The following is a 22,234-nucleotide window of genomic DNA, read 5'->3' as shown; positions in this document are numbered from 1 at the left end:
GGAGCCGCCAGACCTGGAAGTCTTTGACCATATGGTGGGAAATGGCAGACAATACCCTTCAAATAAAGGCTTGAAAAGGGAGCAGCCCTGCGGGGAAGAGGACCCGGTTCTACCTGAACCCCACCTTGGTCTGCCCTTGATCTCTACTATACTTCAGCCCCACATCCTTCACCCCTGTGTGCTTGTCCATCCCAACTTGGCCGCCTGTACTATTATGTACCCATTCCCAGGTAGAAAAAGAAACTGTCAACCAAAATCAAAAATAGTGTTATTAATTCTGATGTCTCCAAAGCACAAAAAAAAAAAAAAAAAAAAAGAACAACAAAAAAAAAAAAAAAAAAGGAAAGAAAGAAACCACCCTTCCCACAATTCAGGCCCCAAGACCAGGCCAAGGGGGCCACCCCTGCAGGCAGTGCAGGCCCAGGGGCTGAGGTGGTCCTGGCCACAGGCTCCAAGTGGGACCAGCCCATGGTTTGGCTCTTAGGGCCTGGCTGGGAGGCTGACTGCCTCCATCTGGGGAGCCCAGGCCCTGGACTGGGGATGAGAGAGATCAGGGGTCAAGGTCAGAGGTCTGGGTCACTCAGTTTTGGTACTCTGGCCAAGGCAGCCAAAGGTCAGGGTTCAGACATGGAGGCCAAAGCCACTCAGTTCTGTGGTCCAGCAGAGAGGCAGCAGAGCACGTCCGTTACTGAGTCCTAGGAGGAGGTCCAGTGGGCGCCAGGTAGCTCAGTACTGGTGTTCCAGCAGGGGCTGGGCTGCCGGGCTCTCACGCTCCTCAATAGGGGCAGGCCAGTCGCCCGGGGCACCCGTAGGTGTGCCACTCTCAGGGGCACTGCTGTCCAAGCAAGGAATGTCCTGGGAAACCCTGGGGGGTGAGGCCTCAGTGCTGACATCGGGGCTGAGGCTGAGGCTGAGGCTGAGGTCTAGAGGCACCTGGGGGAGGGGAGAGAGGTTGGTGGGTGAGCAGGCCTTAGCCTTCTGGGACCCAACCCTCCCACAGGTGCCTTACCTGAGATTTGGGGGTACCTCCTTTGGGGCTCCCTGAGGCTGGCTCCCCATCAGATCCTCCCAGCCCCTTCCGGCCCCCGAGGCTCCACTTCCCACTGGGGCCCTCAGAACTGAGGAGACCAGGGCCAGGGGGCCGTGAGGTCCGGGGACCCTCTGTGGGGATAGGCGATGCAGGGGGTGGTCCAGGGAGCCGAGGGGGAGGCCACTGCAGCAGAGGTGGGGGCCGCCCATCACCAGAGCCACTCAGGGAGGACCGCGGCCCCCAGCCAGGGCCTGGTGGGAGGGGTTGGTCACCATTGCCTGTAGGAGACAGATAAGACAGCAGAGACCTCAGCTGGGCTGCACTCCTCACCCACGGGTTCAGCCCAGCCTTGCCTGCTCACCTGCCATGTTCTCAGGCGTGGGGTGTGCCACGGGGGGGTTATTGCTGAGGGAGGTCAGGCCACCGCCCCCACTACAGTCCGAATCATCCACGTTCCCGCCACTATTGCAGCCGGCGCCACAGCCCTTGTGAAGCCTGGGGGTGGAGAGGTAGAAAAGGGATCAGGAGGGACACGGCTGAGGCCAGAGGCTTCACAAGCACGAGTCCTCAGCCCCAGGACAAGTCATCTAACACCTCTGAGCCCCAGGATCCTCCCCTCTAAGAAGCTGCCACCTACTTTGCGGGGTCTTTTGAGGGTGCGTTGCCAACAGTGCTTGACGGCTAAAGGCCACTGTCAGCTCTGGGGGTAAGGTGACATCTAGGAGGGGCAGGTCAGCTCTGGGAGGGGGCCATCTCTTGGGATTCAAGCCCTGGCTCCAGGACGTCCTCCCTCTGAGACCCAGGAGGGACGTACTGCACCTCAGCTTCCTCCCGCGCCACACGTCACCCCTTCCCGTGGCCTCACCTCTCCCAGCTGCGCAGGAGCCAGCAGGCAATGGCACCCAGGCTGATGGGGCCACCCCACAGTGCCCGTAGCTGGGGGTGGCTGCCAGCCAGCGAGGTGGTAAGAGGCGACACGTAGATGGGGTAGCCCAGCGGCTGGTCACAGGAGGAGTTGATCATGTTGCGAAGCGCCTGCTTGGCGTTCTGGATGCTGCCACGCTCGGGGTTGCGGTTGCGCAGGAACACCAGCTCCTGCTGCTGCCCAGCCCACAGGCCGCGCACACACTCCCGGTTCACCTGAGAGCCACACGCCAGGGTCAGCGGGCCGGCCCAAGGGGGGCTGGGGGCAGGGCTTAGGGCAGGTGGGGCCGGCCCAACCTTGATGACTCGGAAGCTGAGGTGGCGCCGGTTGAGCATGATGATCTTGTACTCGTCGGAGGCATCATCCAGGACGTGGCGCAGCGCCAGCAGGGAGGGCGTGTTGCTGAGGATGGCGCTGCGCCATGCTGGGTCACCCTCATGTGAGATGACCAGCCGCTCCTCGTTGGCCGCAATGGCATCGTATAGGGCTGCTGGCTCCTCATATTCATCTGGGGACGTGAAGTGGTCCTGGTAGGGAAGACAGGGGAACAGGGGTCAGTGGCCCCTGCCCTGGAGAGAGGCTTCATTCCCCACCTGCCCATGCTGCTGGGCACACCCCTCCCCAACCTGGTGAAGCTTGAGGGCCATGCGAACCCCAGGCGCCACAACGCGGTGAAGCAGGTCCATGTCGGCAAAGACCCACTCGTCACGTGGGGAGGTGATGCGAAAATCCCCCTTGAACAGAGCGTGCAGGCCGTAGAGGAAGGGCTCCAGGCTAAGTGGGAGGAAAAACAGGGAGGGGAGAGAGGGGTGTCGAGGACCCAGGGGTAAGGCTTCAGAGTGATCCAAGCAGAGGCCTTTCCTCACACTGGGCCTCAGTTTCCCCATCTTGACAAAGAGGCCAATCTCTGCCCATGTCTCTCACAGAGCACTGAGGAGCAGGCAAGGTCATGACCGGGAAGTGCCCTGCCCACGGGAGAAGAGGTACCCCGACAGGAAGGGCCACTGCAGTTTCTGTGGCCACTGCGACCAGAGACCACAGGGCTCTTCATGGAAGAGGTGGGGTGGGGACGGCAGTAGGCCCAGTGGGACACCTGAGCACTCACCTTGCAGACATGCTGTGAGAGGCTGTCCCCAGGGCCCGGCGGCCCAGCACACACAGGCCAAAACACAGCGTGACCAGCGGGGAGTTCCAATCCTGGTCCACGGGCTGTGGCATAAGGACCCCCGTCCCAGAGCCCAGCTCAGACCTGGGACAGGGAACTTGGAGTGGGGGCTGGGGCCCAGGCCAAGGGAGGCTCAGAGTGAGAGGAAACCAAATGGGGAGAGGGGGAGCGGGGAAGCCCAGGTCCCACAGCCCCAGGTGGCAGCCTCAGGTAGTGGAGCCTGACCTGGCTGCGCCGGGAGGCGCAGTACTGGATCCACTCAAGGTGTACTGCGCAAAAGGAGGGCAGCGAGAGGCCAGACAGGCGGAGGTCATAGTCCTCATCCACGCTCAGTGAGAAGGTGGGATCCGAGTCGGCATAGCCAGGCGCCCGCACAGGCCTCAGGGCTGCCGCGATGCCCTCATGGCTGAGCCACACCTCCAGCTTTGGTGAGCGGCTCACGTAGTAGATGATGCTCTGGGAGAGGAGGGGCAGGCGTCAGGCCGGGGTCCCAGCCCTGGCCACTGGAGGAGAAAGCATGGAGGTTCAGAGGCTCCTCTCTGAGACTGAGCTGAAGTCCGCTTTCTGGGAGGCCCCGCTCCTAGAGCCATCTCAGCTCTCAAGAGCAACCAGGCAAGTTGGCTCCTTCCCCTAGGCCAGGGAGGAGTGACAAAGCCGCCAGGAAGCGGGAAGTCCTGTGCTGGGGCTAGCACTCACAGGCAGCATCTGCCTGCCTCTGCCCTAGAATATGCCCCGTTCGTATGAGAAACTGAGGCTCAAACAAATGGCAGCCCCCGACGAGAACAAGATCATCACGCTCAACCTTTACCACCTCAGCTTCCAAGTCATCAAGGTGGAGCTGGCCCCACCTGCCCTGAACCCGGTCCCCCATCTGCCTCTGGCTGTCCCTGACACTGTGGTGTGGCCCTCAGGTGAACCTTCAGTGCCTGTGCAGCCCATGGGCCAGGCAGCAGCAGGAGCTGGTGTTCCTGCACAAACATAACCCCAAGCGCAGGAGCATCCAGACGTCACATGGGCAGGGGGCAGGGAGCGAGGGGGGCAGGACAGACTGAACTGCAGTCTGAACCCAGGACCTTCCCCATCATGACATTGCGGGATCCAGATCTCAGGGCCGGAAGGGCAGGCTGAAGTAGTGGGCCTGCCTCAGAGCGCCTGGGTCACAGGTCCCTTTAGGCAGCTGAAGCATGACAGCCATCAAGGCCTCGCCTCAGAAAGAAGCCACAGGCACATCTGGTACCCAAAGCTGGGGGTCCTGGACCTCTTGTTAAAAGGCCTTGTTGGTTATAAGCAGGGACTCGGGCAAAAGTACAGGAGCTTTGGGAGGCAGGTAGCTGGCATGGCCAGGATGCACGGGCAGGTTAAGGCCGGCAGGGCAGCCAGTGAGGTGATGGGGATTCCACGTGCCACCCTGAGATGGAGCTAATGGGGCAGGCCCTTTGCCAGGGCAGACCCGCTTCAGACTGACTTTCTTGCCCATAGCTCGCCTCTAAAATCCAGGCACCACCAGAGCTGCTAAAAAGACCCAGAAAAGAAAAGCTTCAGCCAGGCAGGGTGGCTCACACCTGTAATCCCAGCACTTCGGGAGGCGGAAGTGGGAGGATCGCTTGAACCCAGGAGTTCAAGACCAGCCTGGACAACATGGCGAAACCCCATCTCTACAAAAAATACAAAAATTAGCCAGGCGTGGTGGTGCATGCCTGTAGTCCCAGCTACCTGGGAGGCTGAGGTGGGAGGACTGCTTGAACGTGGGAGGTGGACACTGCAGTGAGCCCAGATGGCACCACTGCACTCCAGCCTGGGCAACAGAATGAGACCTTGTTTCAAAAAAAAAGAAAAAAGAAAAGCTTCAGGGACAGGGAGACGAGCTGGCCTGGCACATATCAGGTGCTTGGTTAACCTTCACCAGTGCCATCCTTTTCTCTGACACAACACTCACGGTCATCTCAGGAGGAAACTGAAGACAGGGGCGATACCAGCAGCCGCTCCGCCTGTGAGCGCTCACTGCGAGGTGGGCTCTGTCAAAGGTGCTTCCCGGGAAGCACTGCCCAGACTCCGTGCAGCCTCAAGCCACGGTGCCTTTTCCTGCTCTTGTGGCCTTTCCCAGCTGCAGGAGCAGGTCTGAGAGCCCAGTAACTCCCACGGGAAAGGCAAAGCTAACGGGAGGGGCTCCGCCTCGACTGGCCAACCTTGAAGGCTGGAAAGGACCTATCCCTGCAACTGGGACACTTCCCCAGATGCACCAGGCTCCCCGGCACACCCGCCTCCCCCCGCCCCACTCCTGGCAGCCCTGACTTGTCCTTCCAAACTTCACCCTCGGTCCACATCCTCAGCGGAGCCACCCCAGGTCCTCCAAGCACTTCCTCCAGACTCAAATTCTGCCCAGCCTTTGAGGCAGCCTTAGATGTGGCAAGTCAGCTTCCCCATGGGACAAGAGACCTGGTCAGGCGCATCTCAACCTGCTGGCCCTGGCCTGGCAGGCACAGCAGGGCAACCTGGGCAAGGGAACCTCTCTCAAGATGGGACCAGAAGGTGGACTGGGCCATGACCTCTGGGTGACTTGGGAATGTCCCTCTCTAGACACAGCCTCCTTCTTGATGAGAGGGGGGTGGTCTCACAAATCCTTGCCTAAGAGTGGCTGGGAAGGCAGAAAGAATGACAAATGACAGCTCCTCTGATATGTGGTATGGACAGGATTTCCTTTGGAGAAGGACAGCCAGGACCGCGTGAAACTGCCCCAGAGGGAACCTAGGTGGCAGGCTCACCTGGGCCCCAGTAGGCCACCCCCCGAGCCCAACACAGGGAGCGCCAGGGTAGATCCTAAGAAGGCACGTGGGGGCCTGGACTGTGATCAGCAGGCCACCCCACTCCCAGTACCCTTATTCTGGGCACCACAAGCCTCAAAATTCCTTTTTTTTTTTTTTTTTTTTTGAGACAGTCTTGCTCTGTTGCCCAGGCTGAAGGGCAGTAGCACAATCGCGGCTCACTGCAACCTCTGCCTCCCAGGTTCAAGCGATTCTCCTGTCTCAGCCTCCCGAGGAGCTGGGACTACAGGTGCCCGCCATCACACCCGGCTAATTTTTTTGTATTTTTAGTAGAGATGGGGTTTCGCCACATTGGCCAGGCTAGTCTCAAACTCTTGACCTCAAATGATCCACCTGCCTCGGCCTCCCAAAGTGCTGGGATTACAGGCATGAGCCACCACGCCTGGCCAAGCCTCAACATTTCTGCCATCTCAAAGAACTGCAATAACCCCCATTTCTCAAGGGGTAAGCTGAGGCACACAGGGAAGAAACATTCCAGGCTGATCAGAACCCCCATTCCAGGGCTCCTTATGCACCCCACATTGCCTCACCAACCCCCAGCACCCCCAAGAGGTCTCAAGATCCTCAGGCCTGGCTCAGAGCCCCCAGGCTGAGGCAGGAAAACTCTGTGGCTCAGGGCCAGCCTGGGTTCAAAGCCTGGCTTGGCCACTTTCTTCAGATTCTGGAACCTCTGCAAGCCAACTTCCACATCTGTGAGATAGCAGAGCCCCTCTCAAAGGGTGGGGGACTCCACCCAGCTCAGGAGAGATGCCCAGCATAGCGCCCACCCGTGGTAAGTGCTACTGCTCAGGCACCTACTCCCATGACGATCGTTAACGTGACAACTGTTAGCTCTACCAATGCTCTGTGCTGGGTGAGCTGGGGGCAGGGGGCTGGTGGTTTCAAAGGCTGGCCTCTGCAACTGCCCACCTGCCCCATACTCACTGCCCAAAGCAAGCCTTCCTTGCCTGGGCACCTATCACAGCCACATGGGCACAGAGGCTCCTCCTGCAACCTGAGGTCTGGCAGTGGCACCTCAGGGGACACTTAAACTCTCTGAGGCCTTGACTTCCCTTGGACAAAACAGGCTCCCAACAACCCAGAAGGGGGTACTAGGGCCTCTGGTCAGCGAGCGCTCACCCGCAAGGGCTCTGCTGCCCAGCCGCGCCTGCCCACTGTACCTTGACATAGTAGGTGATGAGGATCTTGCGGAGGTCGAAAACCTGCAGCATGGAGGCAGCGTTATTGTCACTAATGCTATAGCCCTCCAGCACGTACTTGCTGGCTGTCACCTCCCAAGCCAGCCAGCGCTGCCCAAAGGCAGCATTGAAGGACAGGACCCGTGGCAGGTGGCCAGGTTCACAGCAGCAACAGCCCTCGTCCTCCTCCACACCCTCGGTGATGGCCTCCACCTCTCGCTGCTGGCAGTAAGTGCCTGTGGAGGAGGGGTGTGCAGTCAGGGGTCGCCAGGACAATCCCTACCTGCCCTGTCCTGGGAGAGTGACCAACATGGCATCAGAGGCCTGCTGCCATTCACCCCCCTGGACGCCAGGGGAGTCAACCTTATTCGATGCCAAGATTCACAAAGGAGCGCCTGCCTTTCTCCTCTCAACTCCCAGCATCCAAGGGCAGGGCGGGAGGGAGTAGGGACACAGGGTCTGGCCCCTCTGCACTCTTCGGGCATCCAACACACACGTCTTCCTGAGAGGAAGGAGCTGGCTCACTCATGGCGCCCAACCCATGGGCCAAGCCTGAGACCACAGAGCAGGCTGGGTGTGAGAACTCAGACCTCCAGGCCCAGGCCCTCACTGCAGCGACCTGTAGAGTCACTGAGACCTAAAGTTGGGGCAGGCACAGGGCTTGGCCAAGAGACCCTGCCACCTCATTGCTCAGACTGGGAAACGCAGGCCGAGGGAGGAGTGCCTTGCCCAAGGCCACCTGCCAGCCTGGGCAGAGCTGGACTGGACCTCATTCGCACGTGCTATTGAACACAGCTCCCACATCAGGCCCGAGCCGTGCCTGCCCACCCGAGCCTGGTCCTGCGGCTCACCCCGGAACTCAAGGCCACGCAGCTGGAAGGTGACGAGGCCATTGCCAACCTCGATGAGGTGCACCAGGGCGTTGAGGTAGTCGGAGGCCAGGACGAAGCAGTCACCAGGGCCGTAGTTGCCCCAGCGGCCCAGCACCAGGTCCCCACACAGCGTGTGCTGCAGCGAACGTGTCAAGTGCTCATAAAAGATGGAGTTGAGGTTGTTGTCATCAGCGCCTAGGACCCAGAACAGACAGGCAAATGGACAAAGTGACAAGTTAGCGAGGCTCCCTCCCCAGGGAGGCCCTGCCCTAAAGCCCCTTGGATGGCTGGGTACACACCAGGGTTCCGGTCCAGCTGTGTGACCAGGCGGGTGTTGGAATGATCCACACGTTTAGTGCTATTCAGAGAGAGTGGAACAAGGCGGTTGGCTGAGAAGGTGGAGAGGGTGCACCCTGCTCATGCTCTCCCTATGCCACAAGGTCAGCGCCATCCAGGACAGCTCCGTTATGCAGGCAGATGAGGAGACTGAGGCTCAGGGACATGAAGGGACTCACACAGGACACACAGCCAGGAAGCAGGGAAGACCCCACTATCCCCAAGCTGTGAGCTTGAGGCCTTGGCCTGGTGCAGGCTCTGCCCGCATCGGACCTGCTGCCTCACGTGTCCCCACTGTGACCAAGCCCTCCCATACCTGCTGTGGGCCCCTCTGTGGGTGGCCTCCAGCCTGGGCTCCAAACCCCTCCCTTCCTGCCCTGCTGGGCATGCTCCCGCCTCCTGTGAGACTCACTTGTAGTCGCGCTCCCAGAACTTGAGGGGCCGAGCGTAGGACATGATGAAGACGGCGCTGCCTAGCAGCGGGTTGAGAGGCGTGGAGAAGAGCCCCGAGAGCAGGGCCTGGACGAACAGCATGGCCGAGTCTGAGCCACAGTCAAGAAGGTGGCGGGCAACAGGACCTCCCAGCCCCCAACCACCCGCCACTGCCCTAGGCCACAGCCCTCCCTGCACACCCCCACCCAAACACAGGCCGGATACGTGGCACGGCAAAGGGCTGGGCAAAAGCGTGGAAAGCCGAGCCCCAGGTGATCTGCCAGGGCGCAATGTAGGTCAGCACGAAACGCAGCTTGTACAGCAGGTCCCACAGCTGGCAGGGCCAACAGGGAGAAGAAAAAAGACATGCACGGTCACTCATGGAAGCCCCCGGATGCCAGGCCCCATTCAGAGGCTTGAGTCATCCCACTGGCTTGGCCCACTGGGGCCAGGCTCAAGATCACTGCCAGCCCTTGTGCTCTGGACATGGCTCAAGGCACCTGATACCATTAGCAACCCCTGGCTGAGCTCTAAGGGGGCGGTGGCCATTTAGTTCACACAAGTACCCTGCGAGCTTCTTATTCCTATTGCTGGCTCCATTTCACAGATGGGAAAGCTGAGGTTCAGAAAAGATAGAGAAGGTAAATGACTTCCTCAGTCATGCCACTAGGTCACTGGTGAGGCTGAAGCTGGACTATAGTACTGAAAGTCGAGGACAGCCACAGGCCCTGCCCTTGGAGGGTACGCAGTGTGGATGCCCGCCATCCTGGGCCAGGCCAGAAAACAAGAATAGAACGTCCACATGAGGGAGAAAAAGGCTCAGGCCTGCCTGGGGTTCCAGGCACCACTGCTGGCCTCCAGTAGAGTGCAGGAGCATGGTTCCTTAGTTCAAAGAGCCCCCCAAGCCCTGGCAATGCCACAGCCGGCAAACCACCTATACACGCCCAGGCACTAGGGGCTTCTGAAACTCAGCTCTGATGGCTCTGGATCCAGGGTGGCAAAAGAGTGCGGAACTCAGAGGTCTGCGTCCAGAGGATAAGACCAGGTCCTGATTACCCTAACCATTTCTGAGGAGGTGGTCGTGGGGTCAGACAGGCCTGGGTTCAAATCCTGGCTGACCACCAATTCTCTGGAAGCCTGAGGCAAGTCCCTCAACCTCCTTCAGCCTCAGCTTCCTCTCTGTAGAGAGTGGAAGTAACCCCTTCCTTGAGAGGCTGCTGCAAAGGCCCACGGGGCTGATACAGAGCAGTGGCCACAGGCCCTCAGGAAATTCTCTTCCCACCCAGGCAGAAGTTGGCTCTGCTCCCATTGGGCAGCCTGGTGTCTGGGCCACAGCCACCAACTCACCTTGCTGCAAAGTAGGGACATGAGGAAGTAGTCAAGCAGAAAGCCCTGGGAGAGGCGCGGGTAGTCAAAGTGGAAGAGCAGGACGGTGAAGGCCAATGTCAGGTACTGCTGCGGGGGGCAGCAGAAGGCTGAACGCAGCAGCTTCAGCCCAGCCACGGTCATCAGCAGCGCCCGGCAGCTGTGGGCGAGGGGCAGGCATCGGGTGCTCGGTAGGGGACTGGGGCAGAGGGTATAGGTGTCCCATCCATCGCCTACTCTGGCCGGAGAGCAACCCCTGGCCTCTGCTCTGCTGGGCTGGTCCCTGCTCTTTTGGGCCCGTGACTCTTAGTCTCTGCTCTTCCAAAAGGAGTGGTGGGAACCTATTTGCCTTTGAAGAGGCAACCACTTCCTGGGATGGTGTGTCAGGAGCTGGGGTCCTGCTTTAGGTTGCTAAACAACCTTAGACATGACTCATTCCCTCTCTAGGCCTCAGGTTCCCCATGGATCAAAAGGGAAAGCGGATGATGGGATCGTTGAGGGTGGGGTGGTCCTCACTAGAGGCAGTACTTGTCCGGGTGGCTGACGACTGTGTGGGCGTCCACCGTGAGGGCGTTGAGCACCACGGCGGGGTAGATGAGGTACTTCTCTACGCACTGCAGGCCAGCATACAGCTTCTCAAACCACATCACCTGGGCGGCACCTGTGTGGAGAGGCCAGGACTCAGCACCTGGCTTCCACACACCTGCCTTCCCTGAGAAAGTCCTTCCTTAGGAGGGCAGGCTGTGCGGTCCTGAGTCCTCAGAGACCCTGCGGGGAGGGGCTGATCTGTGGCAGCTCAAATGGGAGCAACGAGCCCCAGCAGGGCAAGGGTTCCACATGCCACTTAGCACATCGAGGCTTGCTTTATGGCAGGTGCTCTGCTCTGCTGTCTGCGAAAACAAGGCCAATAATGAAATCGCAAACACCCACGTACAGCAGGCTGGCTAGGGCCTGAGTGCACAGTGAGCCGGTGAGCTGGGCCCTTCTAAAGGGCAAACCCCTCGGTTTAGGCTGGTTGTAGCCACAGAGGGATGCTAGTCTGGGAGGCAAAATCTTCTGTCGTTTAAGAAAAACTCAAGAAACATGGATCTTCATATCTCAAATCGAGATGCTAAAATACAGGCTCCAGGATTTTTTAAAAACCGTTACGCAGCCCAGTGAAAATGTGCTCCAGGCAGCTCTGGTCCACTGGTGATCAGTGTTTAATTCTGGACAAGAGATCCCTTCAGGGCCCTGGGGTTCTAATTCTTCTGTCTTCTCACAGACAGCAAGGAGGGCAGGACCAGGGCAACGCAGGCAAGGGAAGGGCACAGCAGGGCATGAGGAGAAAAGTGGAGAGTGCAGCCAGGCAACATGGATACAGAGGGCAGGGAGGGTGCAGAAAGGGTAGTGTGGGCAGCGAGTGCCCCCTGCTGGCACTCCTGAGCCGAGAGGACCACAGCTCCCACCAGCCAGGCTGCAGCCCAAACCACTGCCCAGGCCTGGCCATCAGGGGTGGGCACTCACCACGCACTTCATACTGGCTGTACTCCAGCGGCTTCAGCACGGGCTGTGACAGGCAGAACCAGGGCAGCTGTTTGCGGAGTTGTGGCAGCAGGTAATGTGTGAAGAAGCCCACGGCCCCAGCCAGTGCGTACAACACGAAACCCAGCACCGACTGCAGGAGGGAGAGGCCAGAGGCTCAGCTGATGGGAGCAGGCCAAGGGGCCACAGAGGGCCACCTGGCACAAGCTGGGGAGGGGCTGCCCAGGGCGCTCAGATTGAGCAGGCTCCCACCAAGACAGCGAGAGGCAGCGGCGGCCCATGCCACACAAACCTTCAGGGCAATAAAGACGGTGCTGGCACTGATGGCGAAGGTGAGCACGGCGATCACCACACACATCACCAGGTCAGAGTGCAAGACCTCACGCTGCAGGGCCAGGAGAGACATTTAGCTGCCTGGCCAGTAGAGACACTCAGCTGCCCGGCCAGTAGAGACACTCAGCTGCCCCAGTAGAGACACTCAGCTGCCCGGCCAGTAGAGACACTCAGCTGCCCAGCAGCCCGGGCTGGACACGCCCCTCCCAGGACCCCCAGGACCTGTCACCACCTCCCCACAGACCCCCATCCCCCGCCCCCTCACCACCGACTGGCGCATCTTGTCAGGCAAGGGGTCCGGGGGCTCGGCCCGGGCTGTCTCCAAGCTGCGCTCCTCCAGCTCAGGGAAGAGCTTGCTCCGGATCAGAGACCTGGGGGCGAGGAAGAGTCAGGAGGATGATGCCCCTCCTCCCCCCCAGCCCCATTCACGGGCACTTGCACAGACCACAAACCCCTACTGTGCAGACACAAACACACGACCTGGAGCACACACACCAGCGTGAGCATAGGCGCGTGCGGGCACCCACCAGAGCACAGTGGGGTCGCTGCTCTGCCGGCTCAGGTGGTAGGACAGCGCCACCAGGAGGCCACAGAAGACTGAGAAGAGGACAGGGACGTGCTGCTCTGGCCACGGAGTCTGGGGAGAGAATCCATGCTGGTCAGGGGAGGTGAGGTAAGCATGGGGCCCGGGCTGCCCCCGTGTGAGAAGCCACTGCTGAGCCCAGTTCACAGCCCTGCCCCAACCATCCTTAAGCACTGCAGCATGCCCCCACCTCGCAAGCCACCCCTACCTTGATGGCCCCAAGGCAGAAGCCGTAGAGCAGGGCAGCAGCCAGCAGGCTGCGGGAGAGGCTGAAGACTGCCGTGAGCGGGCTGGTGGCGGCTGTGTGGAGGGGAGAAGTACAGCCCAGCTCTCACCTGCAGGTACCCCACCTCAACCCTAGCCGCGCTTCCCCTCAACTCCCAGAGGCTGGCCTCCCTGGAAAGGCACCCCTAGCCCATTGTTCTCTGCTGCCCTAAGCCCCAAGCGGCCTTCAGAGCTTCCAAGATTCTCAAATTTAAACCACTTGCCTGGGGAGGGAAGGAGAGGGGAGAGGGCAGAAACTTTGAGTCTGCAGTACAGATGCAGGAGAAGGTTCCGCAATGGTGGAGCCAAGGCCCCAATCCGAGGGCCCTCCAGGGCCTCCACACGGGCCCCACCCCTGAGCCACTTGCGGGCATCATACCTGTGCCCCCGAAGCCGTGCATATCTATTTGCTCCAGCAGGTACATGAGGCAGGTGTTGACCTGGGGCAGGAGGCCCAGGAGGAAGACGAAGGGGAAGCACAGGGTGAACACTGCCAGGGAGGGGACACGAAGGCCCAGTCAGCCTGCTGGCTTCCCGCGGCCCACCCTCGGGGACTCACTCTCCTGGGCCACCTCATCCCTGCCCCAGCCTCACCAGTGGCCACGTCTCGGGCACAGAAGAAGAAGGAGGCAGAGAAGAGCGTGAGGCCGTAGAGGGAGACAGGTGGGAAGGGCTGAGCTGAGCCCAGGGCGTCCAGCAGCCAGATGAGCAGACAGCAGATGCAGAAGTAGACAGGACGGCTGTATGCGATCACCCAGTTGTGGCCCTGAGGGGTCAGCCCATGAGAAGTGAGGTCTCCCCGACTGGCCACACCTCTGACACATGCACACACTCAAGGGCCCCAGGCCTGGCCCTGGGTCCAAGCTGGAGAGCCTGGCCGGGTGGGGGCGATGGGGGTGGTGAGGGAGCCCCAGCCCTCCATGCCCTACCCTCCTCCCCACCTGGTCTCAGCCCCTCCCGGGGCCTCCTGGCCAGAGGCGCTGCTCCATGGGTACTCACGTGCATAGGGGACGCCGCATCAGGCTGGACGCTCTGGAAGAGACAGGGCTACGTTGGCAACTAGAGCCGATGCCCACGGGATGGTCAGAGGCCCCGGACCTGTTCAGCTCCACCACTAGGCAGTTATGAGTGACCAGGTCAGGCCCCCGAACTGTCCTGAGCCTCAGTTTTCTTGCTTGTAAAAGAGCTGGCCAGCTCTAGGGAACCTTGGGCAGATTATCTACCTTTCAGCTTATACTCCTTAAAACTGGAGTTGTGGGAAGGGCAATCTTGGGAAAAGCTGGGTGGGGAAGGAAACACAGGGAGCCCGGCCTGACCTTCAGCAGGGAGTACTGGCAGGAGGCGATGACCAGGCAGAACTGGAAGACCCAGATGTCAGTGAAGAAGCCCTTCAGCAGCAGCAGGTAGCCCAGGAAGGCCACAAGGCTGCTCAGGCCCACGCCGAAGATGTTCTCCAGCACTCCCCGCGTCCTGCAGGGACAGCCGAGTCAGGGCGTGCCCGTCCTGCCTCACCTTCCAGTGGGGCAGTGGGGGAGATGGATCTTGCCCTAAAGGCCCAGCTCTGGGATCCTGCCCATGCCAGACCCTTGTCCTCTGAAGATGCTAATACCTATAACTTTGTGAGGATGCGGCCCGGCAGCACCTGCTGCAGTGACCATTGTATTGCTCTCTCCTTCCCAATCTTTGCCTGCTCTGGACATTGAGGGCTGAGAGCTCAGGGCGCCATCACTCCCGGGATTCAGCCATCCCCAGCTGAGGCTGAGTTAACTGCACATGGCTACATCGTGCATGCTGCCTTGGGCGTGCCACGCTATGCACACGGGACCAGCACCCAGTCCCGGTGCCTAGAGAAACCCAGATGGACGCGAAGCCACATGGGCTCTAGGCCCAAGTGCTCTACAACGGGTACGTCATCTGACTTCTCTAGCGGATTTTCTGGGACTCGGTGTCCCCTCTGAGAAATGGGAAAGATAAGATAACTGATCTGTAAGCTTTTCTAGGTTACAGCACTCGATTTTCAAATCAACAGAAGCTAATAAAAAAAAAAGTGAATAGGATGGCCGGGCGCAGTAGCTCACGCCTGTAATCCCAGCACTTTGGGAGGCCGAGGCGGGCAGATCACAAGGTTAAGAGATCGAGACCATCCTGACTAACACTGTGAAACCCCATCTCTACTAAAAAAAAAAAAATACAAAAATTAGCCAGGTGTGGTGGCGGGTGCCTGTAGTCGAGACCATCCTGGCTAACACTGTGAAACCCCATCTCTACTAAAAAAAAAAAAAAAAAAAAATTAGCCAGGTGTGGTGGCGGGTGCCTGTAGTCCCAGCTACTCGGGAGGCTGGGGCAGGAGAATGGCGTGAACCCGGGAGGCGGAGCTTGCAGTGAGCTGAGATCATGCCACTGCACTCCAGCCTGGGCAACAGAGAGAGATTCCGTCTCAAAAAAAGTTTCTTTTCAGCAGGACTTTTGAATAGACAGATTTAACACAGCACCACCCACTTGGCCACCCCTTTACACCACAAATGAACCACAGGAACCACCACTGCAGACTCCAGCCAACAACAGGGTCTCAGCTTCCCCCAAGTCAGGCTCTCTGCTGCCATGACTGCCTCCACAGGTACAGAGTCTGGGAAGCCAAGGTCCAGGGGCTTTCCAAGAATTGGGGGCCAAGGCTGCGGGACACTCACCGGTCCAGCAGAGCCAGCAGGGCAAGCCGCTCATAGCGCACAGAGGTCCAGCGGCCAGGGAGAAGCCAGTACTTGTAACTATGCTGGGCCCGGGGTGGCGCTTCTTCCATCAGTGTCTGCTCCTGGGATTCGTGCAGGGAGTCCTGGTCCAGCAGGTCAAACTGCAGTCCCCACAGCCGCGGCCGTCAGCCCCACCACCTCCCACATGGTCTACTGTTACCCCCCTTCAGCACACTGGTCTGGTTGACCATTTCCATCAGCACATAAAGGCCCCTATCTAGGGGCCCTGGACCCCACCCAAACCCTTCAACCCAAGGGGCTCCTCCTCTCTCCAGGTTCCCAGGACATCGCCCAATGGCTGCAGGGGCTGCCTAGAGTCACCCGCTCCCATGCCTGTCTTCTCCAGTCAAACTCTCCCACCTCTTCTGAAGCTCAAGGAAGTCCACTTGTCCTTTGAGACCTGGCACAGATGCTACCCTCTTCCCAAACAGGGCCTGTCACTGTCACTCTGACTACCCCATCCGAGAGTGCATGCAGGGCTCAGCCTTGAGGACAGGCCTAGGTGCCAATGCCAGCCCTGAGGCCCTGGGCACATGACTTGACCTCTCTCGTTTGTTGTATCCTTCACTCAGCACACACTTGCGGGGCCCCAGCTATGGGCCCGGCCCTGCCCTGGGCTCCAAGGATAAAATGGCGGGCCAGAGGCACGCAGCCCTTCCCTCCGGAGGTGGCCACCGGCCATGCTTCCACCCCACATGGTTACGAGGAAGAAATGAACCAGAAGGGGGCAGGTGGGAGCTTCTGGGGGCTGCCCAACCTATCTGTGGCCTTGAGGGTCAGGTGCCGGGTACCCTTTTATGATCATTCCTTAAGCTCTGAGATGGTGTTTTATGCATTCTCAGCGCTTCTGGTATTAATAGTTAAGTATATAAACTTACTATCCAAATTGTGATGTTCTTAAGAATGACAGAGCACTGTTTTTTTTTTTTTTCTGAGATGGAGTCTCGCTCTGTCGCCCAGGCTGGAGTGCAGTGGCGCAATCTCGGCTCACTGCAAGCTCCGCCTCCCGGGTTCACGCCATTCTCCTGCCTCAGCCTCTCCGAGTAGCTGGGACTACAGGTGCCCGCCACCACACCCGGCTAATTTTTTTTTTGTATTTTTAGTAGAGACGGGGTTTCACCGTGGTCTCGATCTCCTGACCTCGTGATCCGCCCGCCTCGGCCTCCCAAAGTGCTGGGATTACAAGCGTGAGCCACCGCACCCGGCCGACAGAGCACTGTTAATGACCATACTGAGACAGGAAGCGTTAACAGAGACACCCCAGCAGCCACACGGGCACAGTGTACGCAGGGAAGCACAGTCACCACAGGGTCCCTGCTTGCCAACAGAACACTGCCACTTCCGCAAGTATCATCATTAACACCCATGGCCCCTGTTCACTGTGGGCCCCTCCAGAGTTAGGAATATACTCCAGAGGCATTCGTAGAATAAGCAAATAAATGACTTCTCCAGCCATTCAGACCCAGAGTCTCTGCCAGCATCAAAGATCAGGACAGACACAGTAGGGCCCCTGGAGCCCTCACTCAGCACTGCCCGTCCCTCCTGGGGCGCCTGGGCAAGCTCTCTATGCAGGCTGGACTCAGTGATCTGCCCACCCCATCACGCCCCACTGGCACGGCCCTTCCCCGGCTGCTCCTCACCTCCGGGATCTCCAGGGGCACCCGGCGCACCTGCATGCCCTGCAGAACCACAGGCCTCGGCTGCAGCAGGTTCAGGCCGCCTGTAGCCTCAGGGACATCGGCCGAGTGGAAGCTGGAGGAATGCGAGTGTCGGTCCCTGTGAGAACAGCAGCCATCAGGATCCCCCCACGGGCGAGCCCTGGGGCTGGGTGGGGTCGAGGCCAAGGCCAGGCAGGTAGGGCTGTCTGTGCCGAGACCAACCAGGGCCCAAGGGACAAGTGCTGGGGTCAGGTAGCAGAAGTGCCTCCCTCCCAGACCCTGGCCCGAGTGTTGAGGCTGTGCTTCCTAGAAACTTCCTGCCTGGAGTGTCATGGAGCCAGGGACCCCAGAAGTCTGTCCTTTGCTGATCCCCATCCTCCCCCTGCAGGTCTGAGCTGCCCCTGCCCAAGCCCAGAAGAAAGAGAGCAAACTCCAGGCTCAGGGGACTTCCCAGAGATGCAGGCCACCAAGACAATGGCCTGGGAGGCCAGGCTTGGGAACTCACCAGGCTCCATTAGCTGTCTGCTCCCCTTGCTGCCCTACAGGGTTCTCATAGCCGCCTCCAGCCAGGCCAAAGGTGTAGGAACGCCGCACACCTGGGGCAGGGTATGGGAGATGAGGCAGCGTGGCAGAGATGGAGCACCAAGGCCCGGCTCACATGGGCACCAGACCCATCAAATGAGGCAGAACCCTGTGCTGTGTCCTCTGAGAGGGCAGCCTAGCCTCTAGAGAGGAAAGGGCCTACAGGTCAAGAGCCTGGGCATGGCAGTCACCTGTCCTGGCTTTAGATCTCCCCTGTACTGTAAGCTGAGCCTCTGTTTCCTCATCAGCAGAGAAAAAGATGACAGAGACACCGTGCCTCAAAGAGGCTGCAAGGATGATGTCTGGCAGCATTAGCAGTATACCTGCCACAAGGCCGAGCGAGCACCACTGCTGGGAGGACTCAGGCTGTTGGGGGAGGGCGGGGAGGCACCGGGCCACCGGGCTTGGGAAAGGCTCACCGCTCTCATCGTAGAAATAGTGCACAGCACCCTCAGAGGTGTCATCAAAGGTGCAGGCCTCATGCACATTGGCACCGGCCCGGGTGAGCAACAGTGAAGAGGCGAAATGCAGCGCAGAGGGCAGTGTCAGCGCCCGGGAGTGGGAGGCAGCCCGGCCCCGCTGAGCCTCCTGCAGGCTGCTGGAGAGGGTCAGCCCCAGGTCAGCGCCAGTTAGAGCTTTCGGGCCCTCCCCGGCCCCCGGGGCCCCTCAGCCCAGCCGGCAGGGTGCTCACCTGGGCGGCGAGCCCATGACGGAGGCTGGAGGGGTGGGGTTGCTGCCTGCATTGTGGCGTCTCCGAATGGCCTGGGTCCGCCTCACACTGCTTGAGCGGTCCCGCCTGCCAGTCTCCTCGGCCGCTGCCCAGAGAGAGGCCCCCAAGTGTAAGTGACAGATGCTCAGACACGGCTCGGGGAGTAAGACTGGGGACGGTGTTCTGCCAGGGAGCTAAAGGCCTAGTACAACCATGCCCTGGCTCTGAGGCCCAGCCAGGTCACACAGCCCCATGCTCAGTTTCCTTACTTGCAAACAAGGATGACACTGATTTGCCCTGCCCCACCCCACTGATGGTGGGAGGATGAGTATGGATGATGAGAGTCCTCAGGGAACAGAGACTCAAGTGCTAATCAAGGATGTGGAGCCAGGTGGCTGAGCCCATGTCTAAGAGGTTTGGCAGACAATGTCAATCATCACCAGGCCCATGTCCAACTGCTGCCTACGACAGAGGCTGAGCTGACACTGACCAGGTCCACTCTTACCTGCCCTTTGCCCAAACCCAAGCCCGTAGCTCACGTCCCCCAGCCCCTGCCTCTAGAGCAAACACTCACCTCCCCCCACAGCACCTTCCTCCTGCAGCTCCCCCCGCCAGCCAGGCTGGTTGGCAGCGGGTCCCCTTCGCGCCTCAGCAGGCAGCACAACAGGCTCACCAGCAGCCTGCTCCACCCCAACCTCGGCCTCCAGCTCAGCCTTGGAGCCAGCCAGCGGGGGCCTCAGAACATCACCCCCAGCCCCATCCATGCTCAGCACACGGGCATGTGTTTTAGCGCTGGCGGTACTAGGCGTCCGCTGGGTCCCATATGGCCGCTTGGGGGGCACAGCAGTTCCCTCCTCAGCCCCATGGGGGGCCCTCCGCTTCCGGGGTCCCCCTGCTGCACCCCGGGAGCTCTCAGGGGAGTAGCAGGAAGTAGAGGAGGAGCTGTCAGTACTGTAGCGGCGCTGCGATCGGAGACTGGAGGCCGGGCTCAGTTCACTGCCCTCGCTGGTGTCTTCATCTTCAAAGAAGCCCCCACCTTCAAGCAGGGGCCGTCGAGGGGCACGGCCAGGTGGAGAGTGTCTTCGCAGGGGTGGCTGCCGTTTGCTAGGCCGTAGCAGGGCCAAGTCCTTGGGCCGCACAACCAGGAGCGGCTCAGCCAGGCCCGGTGGCGTCCCTGCTCCAATGACCGTGTCGAAGGAACGCAGCGTGTCATCCGAGGGGACCCCGGCATCTGGTGAGGCAGGCAGCTCAGCCTCAGAGGGTGGGTCTGTGTCACTGCCCTCAGGGGCTGGCCCCCCTGGGGGGCTATCCAGATGGGTGGAGTTGGTCTTCTCACTCTTGAAGCTGCTCAATGTCTCCCTGTCAGTGCCACTGAAGCAGGAGTCTGAGGAGCCGGCTTTCTGGGGCGTGGGCTCCCCTGAGCCCCGCTGGTCAAGGGGCTGATAGCCACCTGCCCCCCTGCGTTGTTCCCGTCGGCTGCTGGTCCTCACCAGGGCCCGGTCAGGCCGGGTCAGGGTCAGGAAGCTCTTGCTCAGCTCCTGGCTGAGGCTCCCCTTCAGCAGGGGGCTCATGGGAGTGTCAGCCATGCTGCTCCCACTCCAGGGCGCTCCATCTCCAGCCAGGGGAGAAGGCTCTGAAGAGTCTGTACTGGGAAGAGAGTGGTCTCGGACAGCCCCTGGAGGCGTCTGGGGAAGGTCTCCAACTGCCAAAAGAAAGGGAGACATAAAATGAAAAAAGGATTTTCTGCAAAAAAAACTGGTGGTTAAGGGGGGTCTTATGCCCTGTACTTTCCCTGAGAGCCCAGCCACAGAAGCACACTGGGGAGGTCCCACAGAGGAATACAGAGGAGACCCAGGATGGAGCCAAAGTTGAGGGGATTCAACGACGAAACAGCTGGTCTAGCCCACAAGCCTCGGCCCCATAAGGCCCACGCACTCAGTTTGTCCTGCGAGCTGAGCTTCAGCATCTCTCGGTCAGCAGAGGTCACGATCACATTGTTGCTGCCCTGCTCCCGCACCAGCTCCTTGATGTCTGCAACCATGGCCCCAGAGGTGTCAGCAGGACCCCCTGGCACCGCATGCCAGCCCCTGTTCCACAGCACTATGCTCCAACCCTGAAGAGCAGCCACCTACCTCTGAGGGGCCCAGAGTCCTCCATTCGGGGCAGCAGCTCCTGAGTAGACAGAGAGAGGCGTGAAGGAGCAAACAAGGCAAGAAGTAGGCTCAGGACGCACCCACAGTAGGGACTGGCTCACGGAGGAACAGGAGGACAAGCTAAGGTCCAGGCCCACTCACCGAGACCTGGTTGAAGCCAAACACAGAGTGCTGGGAGCTGCAGCGCACCGGGGGTGTGGAACTGACTTTCCGAAACACTGTCATCTCCACTCCGGGGTCCCTGGCAGTGAAAAAGAGCAGCAGCTTTGAGCTAACCTCTTCTCTGTGTATGCTACTTTCTCCCATCTTTGTCACTGCTTCTTCTTCAGAAATCACTTTACAATTCCAGGGCTAACACAGGACAAGTGTTCACAATCACTCAGAGAGCCAATGTGCCCTAAGCCCCTGCTCTATCCTGCAAGGTTTAGGCCCAGGCACCAAAAACCCTCAATCCCCAGCACAGCCCCTAACCCACCCACCTGGGCGGATTGCTGTCCCCCTGGGCAGGCTCTTCCTCCAGCTCCCCCATGGTAGAGCTGCGCTTCTCCACGATCTCACCCTGGTCAAACATGGCATGAAGCCGATAGTTGACAGTCTTGATAGTAGCAAAGATGACAGCCACCACGAGGCAGTACACGCCGGCCACCATCAAGCTGGGAGGCAGGACCTGAAGATGAAAGTAAGCCAGGTCCCTTTTCACAAAGCCTTGCACCCACAGGATGTACCTGCCATCAGCGTCATAGCTGGGATTCACAGACTCACAAGAAAGTTTCATCACCTATCCACACAACCAGTACACAGACCTCGGCAAAGGGCTCTGTATTCTGCTTAGCTGGACGAGATTAAGTGTGGGGTTCAAGGTCACTCGATCCAAGAAAGGAAGACTCTGGCCTCTCTTCCACACAGACCCAAACTCTGCAGTGATTCCTCTCTCTCCACGTCCCAGAGCCCAGGGCACGGCCCCGAATCCCTGCCAGGCTGCCCTCCCTCTCCCGGCTGGAGTTACAGGCGGCCGTGGCGTCTCACCATGTACAGCAAGAAGGGAAAGATGAGCAGGAAGATCCAGACATAGAGGTGGAAGCAGTTGGAGAAGGTGCTCTGGTGCGGGTCGAAGAACCAACCGCCGGTGAGCGAGGCCCACACCCCCTGGCGCAGGATCTGCAACACCTGCGACCCCATGGCCCCGCCGCTGCTGCGCGCGCCCCCCTCCCGGGACCCTCATGGGGGCGGCCCCCGGCCCATGCCCCGTCTGGCGCCTGAGGGCCCCGGGGCCCGGCCTCACGCTCACGCCATGGCCTCCCCCAGCGGGGGAGGGGGGCTCGACCGCGCGAGGGTGCGAGCAGGGGGCGGGGCCGGCCGGGACAGTCAGCGGTGCAAGGCCCGGACGCGGGGGTGGGGCTGCATCAGGGGCGGGGTCCGGGTCCCCACTCGTGGCCCAGAATTGCTCCGAGGAGCCGAGCCGGCAGGCAGGCGCGGGGCACGGGCCGGGCACCCGTCGGCGGCATCCAGAGGTGGGCGTGGGGTGGGTGCTCCCGGGGTGCAGGCGACAGCTCCCT

General features: G+C 60.2%; 1 protein-coding gene across 4 annotated transcripts; it reads right to left on the bottom strand.

Moving 5' to 3' along the window:
* Positions 1–251: 251 nt before the first annotated feature.
* On the bottom strand, positions 252–21,969 carry PCNX3 (pecanex 3). 4 transcript variants are annotated; one of them, XM_032153430.2, is made up of 35 exons: positions 21,705–21,910; positions 21,158–21,345; positions 20,820–20,919; positions 20,658–20,697; positions 20,461–20,556; positions 19,100–20,227; positions 18,508–18,631; positions 18,236–18,414; positions 17,740–17,830; positions 17,217–17,352; positions 15,517–15,638; positions 14,146–14,299; positions 13,829–13,861; positions 13,424–13,595; positions 13,209–13,319; positions 12,774–12,865; positions 12,510–12,619; positions 12,248–12,353; positions 11,942–12,034; positions 11,632–11,782; positions 10,642–10,786; positions 10,108–10,285; positions 8,986–9,094; positions 8,741–8,870; positions 8,292–8,350; positions 7,972–8,187; positions 7,103–7,356; positions 3,346–3,576; positions 3,061–3,164; positions 2,582–2,729; positions 2,252–2,482; positions 1,896–2,170; positions 1,392–1,525; positions 1,010–1,308; positions 252–933 (listed from the first exon to the last, which is right to left on the bottom strand). In XM_032153430.2, exons 1-35 carry the CDS (start codon positions 21,855–21,857, stop codon positions 727–729), a joined length of 6,099 nt encoding a protein of 2,032 aa, XP_032009321.1. In that variant the 5' UTR covers positions 21,858–21,910; the 3' UTR covers positions 252–726. The 4 variants fall into 4 exon arrangements, with proteins under 4 accessions (XP_032009321.1, XP_058294916.1, XP_058294917.1 ...); XM_058438933.1 differs by having other exon boundaries at positions 354–933; positions 15,517–15,677; positions 21,705–21,969; XM_058438934.1 differs by having other exon boundaries at positions 354–933; positions 15,517–15,677; positions 18,236–18,411; positions 21,705–21,969.
* Between the last annotated feature and the right edge of the window lie 265 nt (positions 21,970–22,234).

The sequence above is a fragment of the Hylobates moloch genome, unplaced genomic scaffold (genome assembly GCF_009828535.3).
Source record: "Hylobates moloch isolate HMO894 unplaced genomic scaffold, HMol_V3 SCAFFOLD_5, whole genome shotgun sequence".
NCBI classification, from domain to species: Eukaryota; Metazoa; Chordata; class Mammalia; order Primates; family Hylobatidae; genus Hylobates; species Hylobates moloch.
The sequence above is the reverse complement of the archived record's forward strand: the minus strand, read 5'-3'. Positions and strand labels throughout refer to the sequence as shown.

What these genes read in the sequence shown, in the direction of transcription:
- PCNX3 (XM_058438933.1), bottom strand. Translation starts at nt 21,857, where the DNA reads ATGGGGTCGCAGGTGTTGCAGATCCTGCGCCAGGGGGTGTGGGCCTCG. An exon ending in AGCGACCCCACTGTGCTCTG is followed by an intron (nt 12,354 to 12,509) that starts GTGGGTGCCCGC and finishes CCTCGCCCCCAG; the next exon opens with GTCTCTGATCCGGAGCAAGC. An exon ending in CCGGACAAGTACTGCCTCTA is followed by an intron (nt 10,286 to 10,641) that starts GTGAGGACCACC and finishes CCTCGCCCACAG; the next exon opens with CTGCCGGGCGCTGCTGATGA.